The sequence below is a fragment of the Martes martes genome, assembly GCF_963455335.1.
Source record: "Martes martes genome assembly, chromosome: X".
Classification (NCBI taxonomy): domain Eukaryota; kingdom Metazoa; phylum Chordata; class Mammalia; order Carnivora; family Mustelidae; genus Martes; species Martes martes.
Window position 1 is genome coordinate 107,065,674 of NC_137897.1, and position 21,473 is coordinate 107,087,146.

The 21,473-nt window shown below is 44.9% G+C and overlaps 1 protein-coding gene and 1 pseudogene across 3 annotated transcripts in view; one reads left to right on the top strand and one right to left on the bottom strand.

The window, feature by feature from the left end:
* Window positions 1-21,473, bottom strand: part of ARHGEF6 (Rac/Cdc42 guanine nucleotide exchange factor 6) — a 101,782-nt gene that overhangs the window by 42,603 nt on the left and 37,706 nt on the right. For both annotated transcript variants that reach the window (XM_080795841.1, XM_080795842.1), the window contains one exon: window positions 13,938-14,008. In XM_080795841.1, the coding sequence (XP_080651967.1) occupies window positions 13,938-14,008 (71 nt within the window). The remainder of the gene's footprint in view (window positions 1-13,937; window positions 14,009-21,473) is intronic.
* On the top strand, window positions 2,430-2,723 carry LOC308337688 (protein S100-A10-like; annotated as a pseudogene). Its single transcript has one exon. The product of its transcript is annotated as a protein S100-A10-like (transcript).

The following is a 21,473-nucleotide window of genomic DNA, read 5'->3' on the forward strand; positions in this document are numbered from 1 at the left end:
CTGACACTTCGGACCAGACAACTCTTGGCTGTGAGGGCCACCCTGTGCATTATGGGACATTGAGTAGTGTCCGTGGCCCACTACATGCCAGCTGTAAGCCCCCCCCCCCCGCACCGTAGGGCAACCGAACACACGTCCAGACACTGCTGAACGCCACCCGAAGGACGGTATCGCCCCAGTTGAGATTCCCTGGTTTAGAGGCCACAGGCCACAGCGTGGCTTCAAAAGCAAAGGCTTAAGTCATACCCCCTCCTCCCCAGCCACTCATGTCTCCTTTCAGTTCCTCTATTCCTCAGAAACTACTCTCAAAAGGTGAAAATATCAATAAATCCCTGGGCCTGCAGGCACTAATGCTCTCTGAAATTAATCCAGTGATGGAACAGAAATGATCCCCCCCACAGAAAGCTGGAGCACCACAAAGGAAATGGGCAACTGTCTTGAGATGAACAAAAAAGAAAACACAACATTAAAAACTCATGGGGGACGCCTGGGTGGCTCAGTTGTTAAGAGTCTGCCTTCGGCTCAGGTCATGATCCCAGGGTCCTGGGATCGAGTCCTGCATCGGGCTCCCTGCTCAGCAGGGAGGCCTGCTTCTCCCTCTCCCACGTCCCCTGCTTGTGCGCGCTCTCTTTCTCTCTGACAAATAAATAAATAGTCTTTAAAAAATTTTTTTAATTAAAAAATTAAAAAACTCCTGGGATGCAGTTAAAGCAGACAAACATATGGCCGTAAATGTCCATATCAAAAAAGAAGAAAGAGGACTTCCGGCCTCTGGTCTATCCTAACAGTAAGCCGATAGCTGAACTAACTGGAAAAAAACACCTGCCTGACTTTCCGTATATCTGTCAGGGAATTGAGGCCACCGGTGGGGGCGGGGGGAATGCTACCCCATGAGTGGAGAGACAGGCAGGCAGATACAGAAAATCAAACCTTGCTGCAGCAGAAACCCACGAGCAGAGGCCTCCACGGAGATCAGGAGCAGGGCAGGAAAACCTGAGCTGTAACTGAATCACTGGGGGCACAGTGTGGACGAGTCTGAGAGTTCAAACTCCCAGGGGGCCCAGTCACAGGGCAGCACACCCACCTTTTGTGGTACCTCTGGCAGCTCTCCCAGGCGGTCACAATGAAGAGAGGAGGAGAATTTCCCTCCTGCTTCAGAAGCAGGAAAGGAAAGGAAGCCATTTTGAAATACACCGGAGCATTCTGACCATCCTAACAAGGTCTGCCCTCAAGAGAGAAATTATTTTACCAGAGCCTAACCTATCAGGTTTTTACCAGGGCCTAACCTAGCTAGGGGAAGGGAAATACCCTACCTCAGCTCCCTCTAGCCTTCCTGTCCCCCGTGAAGGAGGAAAATGACCTGAGAAGCACTGGTGAAGTTCACAATCGAGAGACATAAGCTCACCAAAAGACGGAGACCTAATCGTTGGACTTCAGAATCCCTCCCCTGCCCCCACACCTCACCACCATATTACTAAAGGCCTCCTTACCGCAGCTCCTTTTACTCAGTATGTCATGTATGGCCTCCAACAAAGAGTTACAAGGCATACTAAAAGGCAAAAAACACAGTCTGAAGAGACAGAGAAAACACTGGAACCACAGTCAAGTATGGCACGAATGCTGGAATTATCAGACTAGGATTTTAATAGGACTATGAGCGATATGCTAAGAGCTCTGATGAAAGTAGACAACATACAAGAACGGATGGGTATCGTAAGCAGAAAGACAGAAATACTTAGAATGAAAATGAAATGGTAGCAATCCAAACCACTGTAACAGAAATGAGCTTGTGGGTATGTCGATAGAAGATTTTGAAACTGAAAAGCAAGCAGAAAGAAAAGACTTTACAGAATACCTACGAACTGTGGGATAACATATGTTTAAAGAGACTATCAAAAGGAGAAGAAGGTTGGGGTGCTTGGGTGGCTCAGTGGGTTAAAGCCTCTGCCTTCGGCTCAGGTCATGATCCCGGGGTCCTGGGATCAAGCCTCACATTGGGCTCTCTGCTCGGCAGGGAGCCTGCTTCCCCCTCTCTCTCTCTGCCTACCTCTCTGCCTGCTTGTGATCTCTGTCCAATAAATAAATAAAATCTTTTTTAAAAAAGAAGAGGAGAAGAAAGGGAAGGAAGAAATGCTTGAAACAATGACTGAGAATTTTTCCCAATTAATGTCAAACACCAAATGACAGGTCCAAGAAGCACAGAGATAACCAGCAGGATAAATGCAAAGGACAAACCCACCTAGGCATGTCATATTCGAAGTCCAGAAGAAGCAAAGATAATGAAAAAACCCTGAAAGAAGCCAGAGGGCGGGGGGGGGGGGTGGGGAACCCAGCTTACCTATAGAGAAGCTATGATAAGAATTATACCCAATGGCCAGCCAATCATCCCCACCACGCCTCGAGCCAAGGCTTCAACAGACCCCACCAAAATGCCATCTCAAACGGAACACGCCGTGGAAATCATGATGTTCACGTTTCACAAGTTCGCTAGGGATAAAGGCTACTTAACAAAGGAGGGCCTGAGAGCACTCATGGAAAAGGAGTTCCCTGGATTTCTGTAAAATCAAAAATGCCCTCTGGCCGTGGACAAAATAATGAAGGACCTCGACCAGTGTCGAGATGGCAAAGTGGGCTTTCAGGGCCGCTTATCACTGATCGCGGGGCTCACCATCGTATGCAATGACTATTTTGCAATACACATGAAGCAGAAGGGAAAGAAGTAGGCAACACTGAGCAACACTCCTGCCCAATGAGGGTTCTCCCGAAGGGTCTCTGGAGGAACCTGTCCCACAGCTTCCCCCTATATAAAGGGTTCCATGAGCAGACCGGGACCCCCAGAAAATGTGCAAATAAAATCCAACCCTTATTTGAGAAGCAGAGAAAGAAAAGTCAGGTAAGCTTTTGGTTTTTATATTGCTTGCGTCCTCTTGCCCTCAATAAACAAATTCCTTTTTTAGTTCCTCACTTGAAAAAAAAAAAAAAAGGAATTACATCCAGTGTATCCCCAGAAACCATGCAGAGAAGAGGGGAGTGGAGTGAAATATTTAAAGGGTTGAGGAAAAAAAAAATCCCACCAACCTGGCATTCTGTACCCTGAGAAATTTTCCTTCAAAACACAAGGAAAAAGAAAGACTTTCTCAGGCATACAAAAATTGAGGGAATTTAGTGCCAGTAGACCTGCCTTGCAGGACATGTTTCAAAAAAGGTCCTTCAGAGAGCAGGAAAATGCTATAGGTCAGAGACCCAGATCTACATAAGGAAAGAAAGTATGAGAGAAGGAATAAATGAAGATAAAATAAAAACTCTAATTTTTATATTCTTAATTAATGTAACAGAGAACAGTTTGTTCAAAACAATAATAGAAACAATGTATCTGGGGCACCTGGGTGGCTCAGTCATTAAGCATCTGCCTTCAGCTCCGGTCATGATCCCAGGGTCCTGGGATGGAGCCCCTCATCAGGCTGCCTACTCAGCGGGAAGCCTGCTTCTCCCTCTCCCACTCCCCCTTCTGTGTTCCCTCTCCCGCTGTCTCTCCCGCTGTCTCTCTCTGTCAAATAAATAAATAAAATCTTTAAAAAAAAACCACAATGTATTCAATTATATATATACATATATATATAATTAAGATAAGTATGTATATATCTATATGCTTATAAAAAAGCATATATAGGGACACCTGGGTGGCTCAGTTGGTTGGGAGACTGCTTTCGCTCAGGTCATGATCCTAGAGTCCCAGGACCGAGTCCAGCATCGGGCTCCCTGATGGGCGGAGACTCTGCTTCTCCCTCTGACCCTCTCCACCTCGTGCTCTGTCTCTCTCATTCTTTCTCTCAAATAAATAAAATCTTCAAAAAGCATAAAGATAGATAGATATGCTTATAGATAGGCATATATATAATGCTTATGTATAAATGAAATGAATGACAGCAAGGATATGAGGGATGGGAGGGAGGAATGACGAGTACTCTGTTATTATAAGGTACTCATGCTACCTGTAAAGCAGTATAGTGCTCCTTTTGCACTAGTTCTAAATATACATTGCAAACTCCAGGTCAACCTCGCAAAGTAAAAAGAAAATTCTAGAAAGATACAAAGCTACCAAAACCGACTCACAAAAGAAACAGAAAGTCTCAACAATATAACAAGATACTGAATCAGCATTCAAAACAATTCCCCTAAGTTAAAGCCCAGGATGAGAAGACCTTACTGGTTGATTCTACCCAAAGTTGAAAGAATTTCTATCAGTCCTTCATAAACTCTTAAAATCCTGGAAAAGAATAGAGTAGAGGGTACACCTCCCAATTCCAAAACATATCACAAAGCTACAATAACCAGACAGTTTAGTACTGGTACAGGATAGATGTATCAGTAGAGTAGAACTGAGAGTCTAGAAATGAACCCATGGTCAACTGATTTTTTTTTCTAAATTAATTTGACAGACAGAGAGATCACAAGTAGGAAGAGAGGCAGGCAGAGAGAGAGAGGAGGAAGCAGGCTCCCTGCCAAGCAGAGAGCCCGATGCGGGACTTGATCCCATGACCCTGAGATCACGACCTGAGCCAAAGGCAGAGGCTTAACCCACTGAGCCACCCAGGCGCCCGGTCAACTGATTTTTGACAAGTGTACCAAGACCTTTCAATAGGGAGAGAACTATCTTTTCAACAAATGGTGCGAGGACGACTGGGTGTCTACATGCAAAAGAATTTGTGCTCCAACTCTATAACATATACAAAAATTAATTCAACATGGACTCAAGAGTTAAAACAACCAAACCCTTAGAAGAGAACCAAAGAGGAAATCTTCACGACGATGGATGTGACACCAAGCAACAAAAGAAAAAACAAGCACAAGCAACAAGAGAAAAAAGAAGTAAGCTGGAATTTATAAAAATTTAAAACTTTGTGTGTCAAAGGAGATTATCAAGAAAGTGAAAAGACAAGCCACAGACTGGGAGAAATACTTACAAGTCATATATCTGGCAAGGGTCTAGTATCCAGAATATATAAAGAACTCTAAAAACTCAACAGTAAAAAATAATTCCTTGAAAGTTGGCTAAGAATTTGAATAGCCATAGAGTTTCACCATATGACCCAGCAGTCCAATTCCCAGAGAAATGAAAACATACGTCCGTGCAAAAACCTGCACATGAATCTTCACAGAGCATTATTAATAACTACCAAAAAGTGGATACAATCCAAAGGTCCACCAACTGATGAATGCATAGACACAACCTAGTACATCTATACAATAGAATCTTAGCCATAAAAAGGAAAGAAGTACTGGTACATTCTATAGCATGAACAAACGATGAAAATAACATGCTAACTGAAAGAAACCAGACACAGAGGAAAAATTATGTATGATTCAGTTTACATGACATGTCCACAATTAGCAGAATCCATAGAAACAGAAAGTAGATTAGTGGCTGTCAAGGCCTGGAGGAAATGATTGCTAATGGGTACAGGGTTTCTTCTTTTTTAAAAATTTTATTTAAATTCAATTTAGTTAACATATATTGTATAATTAGCTTTAGAGACAGACTTTAGTGATTCATCAGTTGCCTATAACACCCAGCGCTCATTCCATCAAGTGCCCTCCTTAACACCCATCGCCCAGTTACCCCACCCCCCCCACCCACCTCCCTTCCAGCAACCCTATTTGTTTCCTAGAGTTAAGAGTCTCTTATGGTTTGTCTCCCTCTCTAATTTTGTCTTATTTTATTTTTCCTTCCCTTATCCTATGTTCACCTGTTTTGTTTTTTAAGTTCCACATATGAGTGAAATCATATGGTATTTGTCTTTCTCTCGCTGACTTATTTTGCTTAGCGTAATACACTCTAGTTCCATCAGAGTCATTGCAAATGGAAAGATTTCATTCTTTTTGATGGCTGAGTAGTATTCCATTGGAGGTATGATATATATATTCTATATATGGGACTATATATAATATACATAATATGTGTAATATTATGTATACATAATACATATGATATCACCTCTTCTTTGTCCATCCATCTGTTGATGGACATCTGAGCTCTTTCCATAGGTTGGCTATTGTGAACATTGCTGCTATGGGTAAAGGGTTTCTTATTGAGGTGATCAGGTGATGAAAATATTTTAAATGCCTACTTGTGATCTCCGTCTGTCAAATAAATAAATAACATCTTTTAAAAAGGCGGGGGGCGCCTGGGTGGCTCAGTGGGTTAAAGCCTCTGCCTTCGGCTCAGGTCATGGTCTCAGGGTCCTGGGATTGAGCCCCGCATCCGGCTCTCTGCTCGGAGGGGAGCCTACTTCCTCCTCTCTCTCTGCCTGCCTCTCTGCCTACTTGTGACCTCTGTCTGCCAAATAAAGAAATAAAATCTTTAAAAAATATATTGAAAACCAGACTGTGGTGTTTGTCACATAACTCTGTTAACTTATGAAAAATCAGTGAATTGTACAGTTTAAAATGGTGAGCTATGTGGTATATGAATTACATGTCAATAAAACTATTTTTTAAAAAGTCAAAGCACACATTTCTCATCTGTTAATAGAAACTCCTCAGGTTTTTTTTTCTTAAAGATTTTATTTATTTATTTGACAGAGATCACAAGTAGCAGAGAGGCAGGCAGAGAGAGAGGAAGGGAAACAGGCTCCCTGCTGAGCAGGGAGCCTGATGCAGGGCTCGATCCCAGGACCCTGGGATCATGACCTGAGCTGAAGACAGAGGCTTTAACCCATTGAGCCACCCAGGTGCCCCTCCTCGGGTTTTTCTCTTGGACTCCAAGTCCTCATCCAGGAGAGCAGCCTTCCAACCTTGAATCTGTCCATCACAGGGCTCCCTGCCCAGCTGGGCCGAGGCTCACTGCAATGCCTCAGCTCATCACCTACATTCATGCTCAGCACTAATATTAGTTCCGTAGTCTAAGAAATAGGGAGAACTGCACCAGAATGCAGCAGTATCGTCTTTTATTAAGGAGGTGGTAAAACATATGCAGGCTGCTTTATTAACAGTATTATTTGCCTATAGTATCTGTATTGGGGACGGGGAAAAGGATGGTGGCCTGCCTCCCGGCTCGTGTTCAGGAAGGAATGAAGTCATCTAATCATCTCCCTTTCTTCACATTTTTCTAAAAAGACCATGTCTGGAAACCAGCCATCCCACAAACTCACCCTCTTTCTGAGCACTGTTGCCTATAACTGTCACCCTACCCAAATTATAATGTCTGCTGGAAACAAGGAAAACAAAATAAAAAAAAAAAATCAAACCAGATCCAGTCATTCACTGCCTCAAGGGAGTTTTTAAATTAGGAAAGTCAGACATTATTTACATCATACAATGTGATTTTTAAAACAAACAACACTGCTTTAACCCGACCTCCCTCTCACCACTGAAACAGCATTCTTATGTCCATTTCCTTTAAAATGCTATTATCGGGGGCTCCTTTAAAAGTAATCGCTAAGGGGCACCTGGGTGGCTCAGTGGGTTAAGCCTCTGCCTTCGGCTCAGGTCATGGTCCCAGGGTCCTGGGATCGAGCCCCGCATCGGGCTCTCTGCTCAGCAGGGAGCCTGCTTCCTCCTTTCTCTGCCTGCCTCTCTGCCTACCTGTGATCTCTCTCTCTGTCAAATAAATAAAATCTTTAGAACTAAACTGACAAAGGTGGTCAATGAATCCTTCGTTAAGTAACGCAAAAAAAAAAAAAAAAAACTGAATGGTAACATACTAAACAGCACTGCCCTTGCTATGATTTGATTAGTAAAAATGCTCATCTGGGTGGATGCTTGGGATTCTTTCCCAAATTCATTTAGGCCTTTATTGCTCTCCTCAATCTCAAAAGACCAACTGATGAACTTCTGACACTGGTTCTTTATTTTGCAGGCCACAGGGCATCTCCTGTAGAAGGATAAAAAGGGAAGCAGACAGAGGAGGCTGTGTGTTCCCAAACAGAAGGCCTCAGTGGTGAGTCAGAAGGCAAGGGGTTTGGCAAGCCGACCAGCTTCCGAGCAGTACGGTTTGATCGAGATGAAATCCATTCGAACTTACTAAAATAGGCTGCACCCAGACACCGCCTTTGCCTCCCTGACTCTGTCTTCCAGAGGACAACTGAGTATCCTTTTTGCTCCATGAACCTCTGACCAAATTCAGAGTAAGACAGATGGTGAGAAGCCATACACAGAGGTGGAGGCCTTTTGTACCTCTATCCCGGGCTATTGATTTTCCAGTAAAATCTATTTCCCACGCTTCCTGGAAAGGCTTGAGAGTGAGTTCATTTTTGTAACTCCTTCTTCCAAAAGGAAAGAGGCATCGAGTATGAAGGAATTCTTTTAAGAGGCGAAAATGCACAAACAAAGGCTGAAAACAGAGAAGTGTCCCACGATCAAGGGGGACTCTAGTGGCCTCAGGAAACCTTAAATCGAAGCCAATCATATTATTCATATCATATTACATATCATATTCATATCATATTACAGGAATTCCCAGATAATTATGCTGCCTGTGAAAATGAGGTCATGTTGACAAAGCCCTATGGGACGGAAGAAGGCGCCATCTTACATGCCAGCAGCGCCTCCTCGTTCACACCGGAGTGCTGTGGCTGGTTTCACACCTCTAGGTCCTTGGCTTCCCAGAACCAAGCAGCACAAGCTCCCTCTCAGCAGACTCAGCAAATCCTGTCACCACCTCTACCTCCAGCCTTCAGATGGACAATGAACAGCTGACCCTCGAGCCACACAGGTTGGAAGCGCGCAGGTCCACTTGGATGCGAATTCTTTTCAATAAATACAGTACAGTACTGTAAAGGTATTTTTTCTTCCTCATTATGATTTTCTTAATAACATTTCCTTTTCTCTAAGGGCGCCCGGGTGGCTCAGTTGTTAAGTGTCTACCATTGGCTCAGGTCATGATCCCAGGGCCCTGGGATCGAGCCCCGCATCGGGCTCCCTGCTCAGCGGGAAGCCTGCTTCTCCCTCTCCCACTCCCCCTGCTTGTGTTCCCTCTCTCGCTGTCTTTCTCTGTCAAACAAATAAATAAAATCTTTAAAAAAAAATTTCCTTTTCTCTAGCTTACTGTACTGTGAGAGCGTTGCATATAACACACATGACATACAAAATAGGTGGTAATCAGCTGTTCGTGTTCTCGGCGAGGCTTCCGGTGAAAAGCAGGCTATCAGTTAAGTTCTTGGGGAGTCGAAAGCTATACATGGGTTTTTGATGGTGCAGGGCGTCAGCGCCCCTAAGCCCTGAGTTGTTCAAGGCTCAACTGTGTGCGGATGAGTAAGGCAAGAAAGGGGGTAGATGAAAAAGCACACGGGATATGGGGGACACACCACACCACCAGTGAACCCTAATGTGAACTATGGACATTAAAGGATAACGATTCTTCAGTTGTTGCCGATCCCTCCTCTGGTGGGAGATGCCGATAGTGGGTGAGACTGTGCATGAGTGTGGCTGGGGCAGGGGCTGGGGGGGGACGGTACATGAGAAATCCCTGTACCTTCTGCTCAATTTTGCTGTGAACCCCAAACTTCTCTATAAAATAAAGCCTTAAAAGGGTGGGGGCAGGTGGGTAAGCACTAGAGAAAGGGAGAGAAAATTCAGGGTGGGGACAAGTGGGCAGACAGATGAGTAAGAGAGAGAATGGAGTAAGCAACAGGTGCGTGGGGAGAGCAGAAAGTGCAGGAGGTCTCGTGGCATTTTTCTGCGCTCTAACATGCCACCCACTTCCCATCTTTCCTACCGGATGCAGGTTCTTTAAGACACACCCTTCAGGCATCTGCCACAAGTTACAATGCAGTGGAAGAAAGTCAGGGACAAGAAAAAATGCTGGCCATCGCTGCGGGGTGGACTGCAGGCGTGCACACTCTTGCCCAGGGGGGCTGTGCCCAGACAGTGCCCCCGCCACCCTGCCTGAACCCCCTTCCAGCTCCTTTCTGCTTATCTAAGTCTTGGCACGCTGGAATCCCATCTTCCACTGAACCCTTTCCCTTTATTGGTTCTCCAAACGGCAGTTTAGTGAGCTTCAGACTCACCTGGGGGGGGGGGGGGAGGGGCGAGGAAGGGGCTGAAGGTGTTGTTTAAAACGCGGTTTCCTGTGATCCGGGGCCAGAGATTCTGAGGTATAGCAAGTCAGGTGTGGGGCCCAGCCAGCTGCACAAGCTTCCCGGGGGGCTTCGGAGGCAGGATCCCTCAACCACATTTTGAGAAACCCATCTTAGGACAGTTTGTAACTTTCCATCGTTCTCTGCCCTGTGGCTTACACTATCATGTCTGTCCTGCCTTCCCAGCGGGGCTGTGGGTGCTAAGACCTAGGGGCTGCGTGTAAAATTAAGCCTGATAATGAAGCCACTTAGATTCCTTTTTCTGGTCTCTATTGTTTCAGTTTTACTGAGGTACAACTGACGAATAAAAAGTATATATATTGGGGGCGCCTGGGTGGCTCAGTGGGTTAAAAGCCTCTGCTTTCGGCTCAGGTCATGATCTCAGGGTCCTGGGATCAAGCCCCACATCGGGCTCTCTGCTCCGCAGGGAGCCTGCTTCCCATCCTCTCTCTCACGGCCTGCCTCTCTGCCTACTTGTGATCTCTTTAAAAAAAAATAGTATATATATTGGAGGTTGATAACAGGTGCACATGGCAAAGTGATCACCAAAACCAAGCTAATGAGCATCTCTCCCGGGGCACCTGGGTGGCTCAGTGGGTTAAGCCTCTGCCTTCAGCTCAGATCATGATCCCAGGGTCCTGGGATTGAGCCCCACATCGGGCTCTCTGCTCGGTGGGGAGCCTGCTTCCCACTCCCGCTCTGCCTGCCTCTTTGCCTACTTGTGATCTCTGTCTGTCAAATAAATAAATAAAATCTTTAAAAAACGATGAGCGTCCCTCCCCACACACTGTTGCCATTTCCCTTTCTCGTTGCTTGATTTTTAAATACTTCCTGGCACATAACCTCAAGTTATGATGGGCAACAAAAGCCAAGGAGCACGATAAGATTATCAGAAACACAATGAATAGAAAAATGATACACTGTTTTGCAATGGTGAGAAAAGCACGCAGAAAGAACCAAGGTCAGGGGCAGCACGAGCTCAATACCCATTCAGAACAGCAGGCCAGGAGTGGCCCAGCCGCAGTCGGACACACTGATGTGCCACCAGAACTGCATCAAGGACTGAATGGGGCAGAAATCAGCAGACGGTCCCGTGGAAACTTGAAAAGTGGGAGGTAATATCCACAGACTTGCCAATTCAAGAAGTCTCTATCCTGCCCAAGTTTATAGGATATATGGTTAATTTAATTTTATTTTTTTGAGTTTTTTTATTTATTCATTTGAGAGAGAAAGAGAGAGAGAGAGAGCGTGCACAAGCAGGTGGGGAGAGACAGAGGGAGAAGCAGACTCCTCGCCGAGCCGGGCGTCCGACTCAGGGCTCGATTCCAGGACCCAGAGATCACAACCTGAGCCAAAGGCAGATGCTTAACCACAGGAGCTACCCAGGCGCCCCGTGATGGTTAATTTTACATGTCACTTCACTGGATCACAAGGTACCCAACTTAAACATTATTTCTGGGTGTGTCTGTGAGTGCGTTTCCAGAAAAGATGAGCCTTCGAACTGGGAGAGGGAGTAAAGCAGACTGCCCACCCCAGTGTGGCTGGGCATCATCCAATCTGCTGAGAGCGTGAACAGAACCAAAAGGTAGAGGAAGGGAGAATCGTTCTCTCTGCCTGACTTCTTGAGCTGAAACATCAGTCTTCTCCTACCCTTGGACTAGCACTTACACCATTACTGGCTCTCTCAGGCCTTTGGACAATTTAACTTGTAGGAATCCACTCTACACATCTTGATATAGTTTGCCAAAGTCCTATGTATACGATGCTCACTTCAGAACTGTTTCTATAGCAGCAAGGACCTAGAAGTGATGCACGTGAACTCCAACAGGAGGTGGGAGATACAGACTGCAGGACATCCAGAATTTGTACGTAAGATTTACAGAAGGCCCATACGAATCAGAGAGGTAAGGGGCACCTACCTGGGTGGCTCAGTCAGTTAAGCTGAATTAGTGTTCTCATATTCTTTGGGTAAATACCTAGTAGCATGGTTGTTGGGTCATAAGGTAGTTCTATTTTTAACTTTTTGAGACACACACACGCGTGCACGTGTGCGCACACACACAAGAGGAATATTAATCAGCCACAAAAAAGAATGAATCTTGTCATTCACAACATGGATGGCGCTAGAGAGTATTATGTTAGGTGACATAGAGAAAGGCAGATACCGTATGACTTCACTAAATTGTACATCTGAAACTAATAATACACTGTATGTTCACTAACTGGAATTTAAATAAAAAACTTGAAAGAATAAATTGGTAGAATCAGCAGAAGCAGAGACAGCTCCAAAGCAGGGAGAAGCATGGGGCGCCTGGGTGGCTCAGTGGGTTAAAGCCTCTGCCTTCAGCTCAGGTCATGATCCCAGGGTCCTGGGATCGAGCCCCGCATCAGGCTCCCTGCTCACCAGGGAGCCTGCTGCCTCCTCTCTCCCTGTCTGCCTCTCTGCCTACTTGTAATCTCTGTCTGTCAAATAAATAAATAAAATCTTAAAAAAAAAAAAAAAGCAGGGAGAAGCAGCTATGGTAATATTTTCATCCACCATATTTGACAGCATCCTTTCTTTAAAAATTAAATCACTGGGGCGGGGAAGGCGGGGAGCTGGCAGGGCGCCTGGTTGGCTCAGGTGGTTAAGCTTCTGATTCTTGATTTCAGCTCAGGTCATGACTGCAGGGTCGTGGGATGGAGCCTGCCACTGGGCTCTGTGCTCAATGGGGAGTCTGCTCGTGATTCTCTCCCTGTCCCACACCCTCTGCCCCTCCCCTCTGGCCCACGCTCTCTCTTTTTCTCTCTCTCAAATAAATAAATAAAATCTTTAAAAAAAATCACTGGAGGTCACCTGGAAGCTAAAAGAAATGGTCACAGAGGAAGGGAGAAGGGAGCCCGGCTCTGTTGGGTAATATATTTTAACCTCAGAAATGTAAGAAGAAAGATAGTGATAAAACTGTCCCCTAAGATTATTGTCCATGTCACCTATGAAGCAAGCTCCTTCCTGGGTTTTCACACCAACTACTGCTCATGTCATCATTGTGGAGCAAACTCACTAAAGAGCGCTACTCTGTCTTTTGAAAAGCAACGTATAGAGATGTTTAAAAACTATCCACGCGCAAAAGGAAAGGAGGATGCCGTCCCAACGCACATCCAACATTGGGTGAAAAGTGACACTATTTCAGCCGAGCTAGCAGACGACGACAAAGCTACCAGACAGGAAAACTTAGAGGTTAGGATGGCTCGACCTTTTCATTAGTGATTGGGCCAAGTCTGGAAAGGAGCCATGAAGGAAAGCAGAGAGATGATTAAGGAGAATAACATGATTTTTTTTTTTTCAAATGGGAACTTATTTGAAATCCTGCACAAGCCCTATTTATAGCTAATAGATTCTGACATATCTGTGTTCAAGCCAGAGCCATGCCATTCCGCCCTCTGTGCCAAAGGGCAGTCTTCCCTTCAGGCTGTCCTCGAACACAAGGTTGATAATATTTCCGAGGACATCATAACAGATTGATTGATTCTAAAATAAAATCACAGTATGTAATCACTTAAAACTTACTGCTCAGAGGAACTTGGGAATTCACCTTCTAAGTATCTGGTAAGGCTACATCTACCTTCCGAATTTCCCTGTAACGATTTCTCTTTCGGCACTGTTTAATGGACCTTGCTCTCGATCTCTGCACTACCTTCGAATCTTATGGTACAGTGAAGGCAAAACTTCTAGCCACCTGTCTGAGGCCTATAAGCAGACATCAGACACTTGCAACAGCTTACCCAGTCTCCCATGTCACCTCAACACATCAGTGGCTCAGCCCGTGAAAAGATTCCATAGAGACAGGCAAGAAATTCTTTGGTTATGATCTGAACACTCACCACGGTATAATAGTTCTTGGTAAGCGGAGTAGTTTCAAATCCTTTGACAGCCTTGGGGGACAGAGGTCTCTCTGCAAAAAAGACATTTAAATTATGTTAATAACACAGAAGGCTAAGAGGAACACTTTTATAATGTCGGTCAACTAACCTACTATACATATTGTCGAATGGAAGGATGAGTGGAAATGTACGTTCCTCGACAAGTAAAACTATAACTTTACTAAACTCTAGATGGTCCAAGTTAGACCTTGTCCAGGCCCCCTCAAACCCTGAGCTGACTCCAAGAAACAAACTGAGGGTTGCTGGAGGGGAGGTGGGTAATGGGTGATGGACACTGGGAAGGGCACGTGGTGTGATGAACACTGGGTGGTCTATGCAACTGATGAATCATCGATTATATCAAATACTAATGATAGCTAATTGAATTTAAATTTAAAAAAAAAAAACAAGCCTAGCTAATGAGTGGCAGGGCCAGGGCAAGAATTTCTCTCCACTTGGGCATGTTTATTTACTGGAGTCTGTCTCTCCACTCAACTTACTCAAAACAGATAAGCAAAGCCAATGCTAACCAAATATACATATTTGTAACTTATAAGTTATTATACAAGTATAATATCATATAATATAGAGAACAGCAACCATCCTTTGTTGGGGCTCTCTACTGTGTCAAAAATAAAATAATCAGAATCTCTAACACACTGAAAACTAGTAGGAAATTCTTCTTTCTTTGATGTATCATTTTAATATCATGACACTCAGCGATAAAATGCTTTCTTTTACAAAGTTACTCTTACCTTTCAAATTCATGACTAAGAGCCATCCTAATACATTCTTCATTTTAAAAAAACACTTAAGAGAAATACAAGATGGTGATCTTTCCTATCCTAACCTCATTTTCTCCTTTGCTCACTTTGTTGTATGTTCCATTTCTATCTTGCTATATTATATGATACTCTAAACTCTTTCTGAAGCATGGTGGAGTATATATAAATAACCAAATGACAAGATATCATCATGCTTGATTTTCCTTTTTGAAAAATACTTTCTAGTTTTAAATCTATTACAGTCCCACCCTAAAAAATGCAAATTTTAGAAAAGAAAATAAAAACCAATGATTAGCCCATCACTCAGAGCTAACCATCATTACAGTAACATTATAAAATATGCCTCCCACTCTTTTTATATATGTATCTGTGAACACACACAAACACACACACACACACACCCAGGGATCTTTCTTATTTTACTTATAGTTTTGTAATTCTCCTAAACAACCTTTTTTTAAAAAATTATTTTATGCGAGCTCTGTTCCCAAGGTGGGTCTTGAAGCCAAGATCCCAAGATTAAGAGTTGTATGTTCTACCAAATGAGCCAGCCAAGTGCTCCTCTGTAATTCACCTAGCACAATGTTATTTCATGAATATTTTCTCATCTATCCTTGGCCTTTAATTATTATTATATTAAAAATACCCTTTATGTGAGATAATGAACACTGGGTATTATATAGGATGACCTCTACCTCTGAAACCAATAGTATGTTCTATGTTAATTAACTGAATACTAATTTTTAAAAATATCCTTGGGTGCCTGGGTGGCTCAGTTGTTAAGCGTCTGCCTTTGGCTCAGGTCATGATCCCAGGGTTCTGGGATCGAGGCCCACATTGGGCTCCCTGCTCAGCAGGAGGCCTGCTTCTCCCTCTCCCACTCTCCCTGCTTGTGTTCCCTCTCTCTCTGCGTCTCTGTGTACCAAATAAATAAATAAAATCTTTTTTAAAAATCCTTTATATTTATTTGGTACTTAGTAGCTTTTAAGACATTTTATTTGATTCTCACAACAGCCCTGTCAGGCAGAGAGGATCTCATTTTGCAGAAGAGGTCACTGAGGTTAGGGAGATGAAGTCAGTTGCCCAAGGGCACCTTTATCTTGGAACAGCAGAGCCAAGACTGAAGCCCAGGTATGTGCTTGAAGAACAGCCTGCACTCCTGACCCATATGATGTCCAGACAGAAAGCTACTGAAGGCTTCAGTTGATGACACTGGCAGGGATTCCTATGGGACTTCAGAGTGACCATCAGTTTGAGCTGGGATGGTCAGGGAAGACTTTGCTAGGCAGAGGGCACTTTTTTTTTTTAAGATTTTATTTATTTCTCGGAGAGAGACAGAGCAAGTGAGAGAAAGAACATATGTGGGGGGAGGGAGAGAGGGAAAGTAAGAAGCAGACTCCTCGCTGAGTAGGGAGCCTGATGCAGGGCTTGATTCCAGATCACTGGGATCATGACCTGAGCCAAAGGCAGATGCTTAACTGACTGAGCCACCAGGCGCCTTATGGGGGGCACTTGATCTAGTCCTGAAGGGTGGTGAGAATTCAAACCGGGAGAGAAAATAGTAGAAGAGTTTTCCAAGCAGGGAAGATTCCAGAAGCACAGCTGTAGAAATAGCAATGCTCAAGGAAGGACTGTTCCTGTGACAGTGAATCGTCCAGCTGGGCCATGCTGGGTAGAGTGAAAATAAGACCAAAAGGCAGCAATCTGGGCCAATTCTGTCACTTCCAAGTGATGACATGTGGGGCATAGCCAGTTTCTGGGAGCTTTACGCTATTTCAAGATCTCAGATCTACCTGGTGGCTTCACGGGGCCTAACTGGGCAAAGCAGAGCAACGCAGAGGCACCTTGCCTGTATCTGAGACTGTCAGGGGCTGAGCCAGGACTTGAACCAGACAATGCACTGCCAAGTGTGCTGTGCCTTCCAGTCCGCCATGGTGTTGTACTCTTAGACATAATCGAAAGTGACCGCTACTGGGTTCTTGGGGTTTTTTATCAAGCAAGTTTTCTCTAGTGTAGCAATAATGGTTCTACTTAGAACGCACAGAAACTTTGTGCGATGATGTAAGCCAGTCTTGATAAAAATGAGACCTTCTGGAGATACCAGCAAGATGTGGTCACCGTCCAAAAGCCAGGCAGAAAAGGAAGGTAAACAGTAATGGAGAGCCTGCCAAGAAACAGAAGAGGGAAGGAAAGACCATGGGAATGGGTGATGGCAGTTGAAACAAAATGTTAACTATGTCAAGTAGAATGGAGAGACATGAATCGAAAGGAAGGAAGTGGCCGGTCTGGAGATTCCTGGGTGGCTGAACGTGATGCGAAGACAGAGCTGGTGCTTTGGTAAGATCAGTAAAATTGTCCAACCTCTAGCAAGACTGATAGAGGGGAAAAAAGAGAGAGAGAAGACACGAATTACCAGTATCAGGAGTCAAACGGGATATCACTACAGCCCCCGGAGATATCAAAAAGATGATAAAGCCATACTCTGAGCAACTCTACACATAGACATTCGATAATTAGATGTGAAATGGACCAACTCTTCAGAAAACAAAAATTATCACGACTTACCCAATAGGAAATGGACCATCTGAGGAGCCTTCTAACTATTAGGGAAATTGAATTTCTAAATTTAAAACTCACGAAAAAGAACTCTCCAGGCCTGTATGCTTTCACCGGAGAATGCTACCAAATGTTTCAGGAAGAGGCAATACCAATTCTCCACGATGTCTTAGAGAAAATGAGAGGAGGGATAACCTTCCAACTCATTTTATGAAGTCACTCTCACACTGATCCTGAAGCCAGACAGAGAGTCTAAAAAAAGAAAACTGCAGACCAATGGCCCTCATGAATATAGATGTAGAAACCCTTAACAAAATGTGAGCAAATAAAATTCAGCAATATTTTTAAAGCACTGTAGACCACAGAACTCATCCCAGGGATGCAAGGTTGGTTATATATTCAAAAATCAATCAACGTGACCCACAATATCAATACTCTAAAAAGAAACATCCCATGGTAATAATATCAATCAATGTGGAAAAAGCCCTTGACAAAACTCAACACTCATTCAAGGGGAAAAAAACTCCCACCCCCCACCCAAGTCCCCCAAAACAGGAATGAAGTGGAGTGCCTTCAAGTCAATAAAGAACATCTACCCCAAACCCACAGCTAGCGTTTAAGAGAAATGGCTCAAGATGGAAGGCCGAGCGTGCACCACTAAGGTCAGGAACAAGGGAAGGCGATCTCTCTCGCCGCTCTTCCTCAATCCAATCCCATCGCTGACATCACTCAGCGTAGAGAAGAATTCAAATGGGTTATCTGCCATATGAGAACTCGAACAGCAGCAAATCACACAGAGCCCTAAGAAACCCTCCTAATCCTCACGTAAAGATCCCTTTCCAACTAATCTCGGGTTCCTTCCCCTCCCTTGCTGGTGCGCCGAATCCTACTGCCTGTGGTGGACACTGGACAAAAAGACATCTAGCGACAACTAGTTTCTCTGGATACAAAACATCCATGGGACATACCCAGGGGACTACAACAGGAAATCTAAATATAAAGCTCAATCCTAGTTTGGGTTTGTAATCAGTAGGAAGAGCCATTTCTTAATGTGCCTTAAGACAAATTTAATTAGAATGCTACCTAATCTCCGCATTTGATATCTATATTTACCTGCTAATAAGAAGTTTTAGAAGAAGGATTTAATGACCCTTTCGCTGAACCAGCAGCGGAAGACAGAATTTGCCTAAAATATCTGTTCTGATCACACTTGCTTCAATACTTCCTTGGCATGGAAACTTTGCCAGGAAAATTTTCATGCCAAGTCCCGACAGAACCCTTAGCTCTTCCCTAAGTAACAAAAACAAAAATGAAAAAGAGAGAAAACTCACCATGTTCCTGATGCATTGGCAGAAATTTCTCTAAGGTATAAATAACATGTTACTTTATAGGTCACCGCTGATTTTTAAGTAAAGGACTGAAAATTGTATCAGTGGCTAATTTTCTTATTTATAACGTATCTGGCCCACACAGAGGAGCAAAGGCCCTTAAGAAAGCTTCTGTAGCTTATATCATGACTAATTTATTCATACATGTATTTTTCATGAAACAAAATCTTTCGGAAAAAATACTTTTGTTCACATTAGGGTTTATTTTTCTCATGTAACAAGGAATTGAGAGGTACGCAAGCAGGACTGGGAACAACGGCTTCATGATGTCACCCACCGTCCAGGTTCCATTATCCTTGATGAGAGGCTTTTATCCACATGGTCACAAAAACCTACTCTACCTTCAGCCTCAAGCTCACGTCGAAAGGAGTTACGCGTGTGCGTGCGTGACATACTCAAATATGCTATTTCTGAACTTTCTACAGTAGGAGATTGGTGGCTCCACGAGACCTCTGAAACCAGCCTCGTCCTGAACAGAGGGAAGAAGCTGCCCCCAGGGCTTTGGCCATAATTATCTCCTAGACAAAAGCTACAGCGGAATCTAAAACTTAAAATGCCTCTCCCCGAGGGCATTTACCAGAGCACAAAGTGCTCTTGTCAGGGGACACGCTCAAGGGAAGGAAACCGTGCACAGCACTCCCACAGCCCAGCAATCTGCAGGGCAAGGGTTTGCCCGGGGCTAGGGTTGGTTGCTTTTGTTTTTAAGACAACACAAAGGAATGGGCAAAGTCGGCTTAAATGAGCGGGAGGTACCCAAGGCTACCATGAATGAGTCGGTCACAATTACGGACTATTTGAGTGACCTCAGTGTTACACGTCTGACCCAATCATAGGTAGACAGAGATCACGGGAGTCCTTTAGTTCCATGCCTGATTCAACTTCATCGATGGCCCGCAAGGTTGTGTGGCCGCCAGGTTTAAAACTCGAAATGGACAGTTTCGTTTCTAGGAGAGATGCATTTCATCTCTGAATCATTTTTTTAAAAACTCCTTAAAGACAAACCTCCTTTCCTCAGCTTATACATCAGTATGAGCTTCGTGGAAAGAAATGAAAAAAAATGACAGGTATTTTCTAGACTAAGCACGAAACTGCACGGCATCGAACTCGCATGGCCTTTGTCCTGTCCCCACCAATCACTGTGACTTGACTTGGCTTGTCTTCTCTTCTCATCTGCACCTACCCATAGCCTCCATGTCTTTGAGCGCTCAGCTCAAAGCCCGCCTGCTCCATGAAGCCTCTTCGGATCTCTCCATGCACAGCGCACCCCCCGGTCCACGGACGATCTGCTCCGGAGTTTCCACCTCATCATCCCTTTTTGTCGGTTTCATCTCTAGCCTTTCGCTCTCCCCTGGACCCTACGTCCGTTAAGGACAACTACCTGCTGGAAATCGTCCAAACTACAACTCTCTGGCACCTCTACTCCCCATGTCCAAAGCAAGTCTTCCTCTTCGGTGCTGACCACCCACCCAACACACACACACACACACACACACACACACACACACACACACACACACTCCTCCTCATCCTCTCTTCTCTGTTAATGGAGTTCAGCACGAGTCAACCGTCTCCTGACAAAGACGGGTAAGACCCCGACGCCCGGCACGTCCTGTGAGTCAGGCATCCCCTTCTTCAGCTCACCTCTCTCCACGGCGCCCTGCATTTAACACTATCACGGAGCTTATCCTACTACATTCGAAGAGGTCCCACCCCCCCACCCCCCACAACTAGACTAGGAACGCGAGGGCAAAACTCATGTCTCATTTCTCTGCCTGACAGCCCGTCGTGGCAAGGAACGCCACATGCCCTTAAAGAGCTCACCCTCAAGCTGGACCCCTAGACTTGGAGTTACCCTCACCTCTTCCCTTTCACTCGTAACAAGTCGTCAGCGAATTTTCTCGATTGGATTTTAACAGTGTCTACTGCAGTCACCCACTTCTTCCGCTCCACTGTCGCGAGAGTGGCCCATACCACTACCTGGACTGCCTCGCTCTCAGCGAGAACCTCTGCTGGCTTCCCCACACCCTCGCTGAGTACCCCCACCTCTTCTCCGCCATCCAGCCCTTGGAACCACACGCGATCCCCTGCTTTTCGCTGACACCCTTCCTCATGTGGCTCCGGCCAAGGCCCCACTCTCTTGACCTGCCTTCCCCTCAACCCCAGTCACCCCACCACCCACCCCGCGCCCTCTGACTTCCATTCCTTAACTTACAAACGCCCTCCAGCCTTCTACTTGAAGAAGCTTCTTTGCATCCTTCAAGATGCAATTTAAGGGCTACCCCCTCCCCCGCCCCGAGGGTATTGTTAAGGGAGTCAATTCTTTACTGCTCTAACAGCACCTTACCTAAACTTAGAGCTTTGCCTGTGTTACCTATCTTGTGTCGTCCTGTTACAGTTGGTTACGTCCACACTTATCTTGACCGCTAGACTGTCAGGTTCTTGGAGGCAGGGTCCATGAGGACAGACTATTACGGCACCGCTGCTACCCAGTATGTGACCCTCAGTCACCAAGCCAAACAGAACATAATGGCCTGCCCCACGTAGTCATTCATTTCACGGAGATTTCCTGAGCCTCAACAAAAACGGAAGAACATCTCTGTCCTCATGGCACGTACATTGTAATGGTAAGATACAGACAGAGAATGAGATAAATCAGCACATGTATACTACGTTAGACAGAAACGGTAAACCAAAAAGCAGAGCAGGGGAGGGGGGCGGGGCCATGGGGATAAGGTTCCATTTCCTCGGGTGACCAGGGAAGGCCCTTC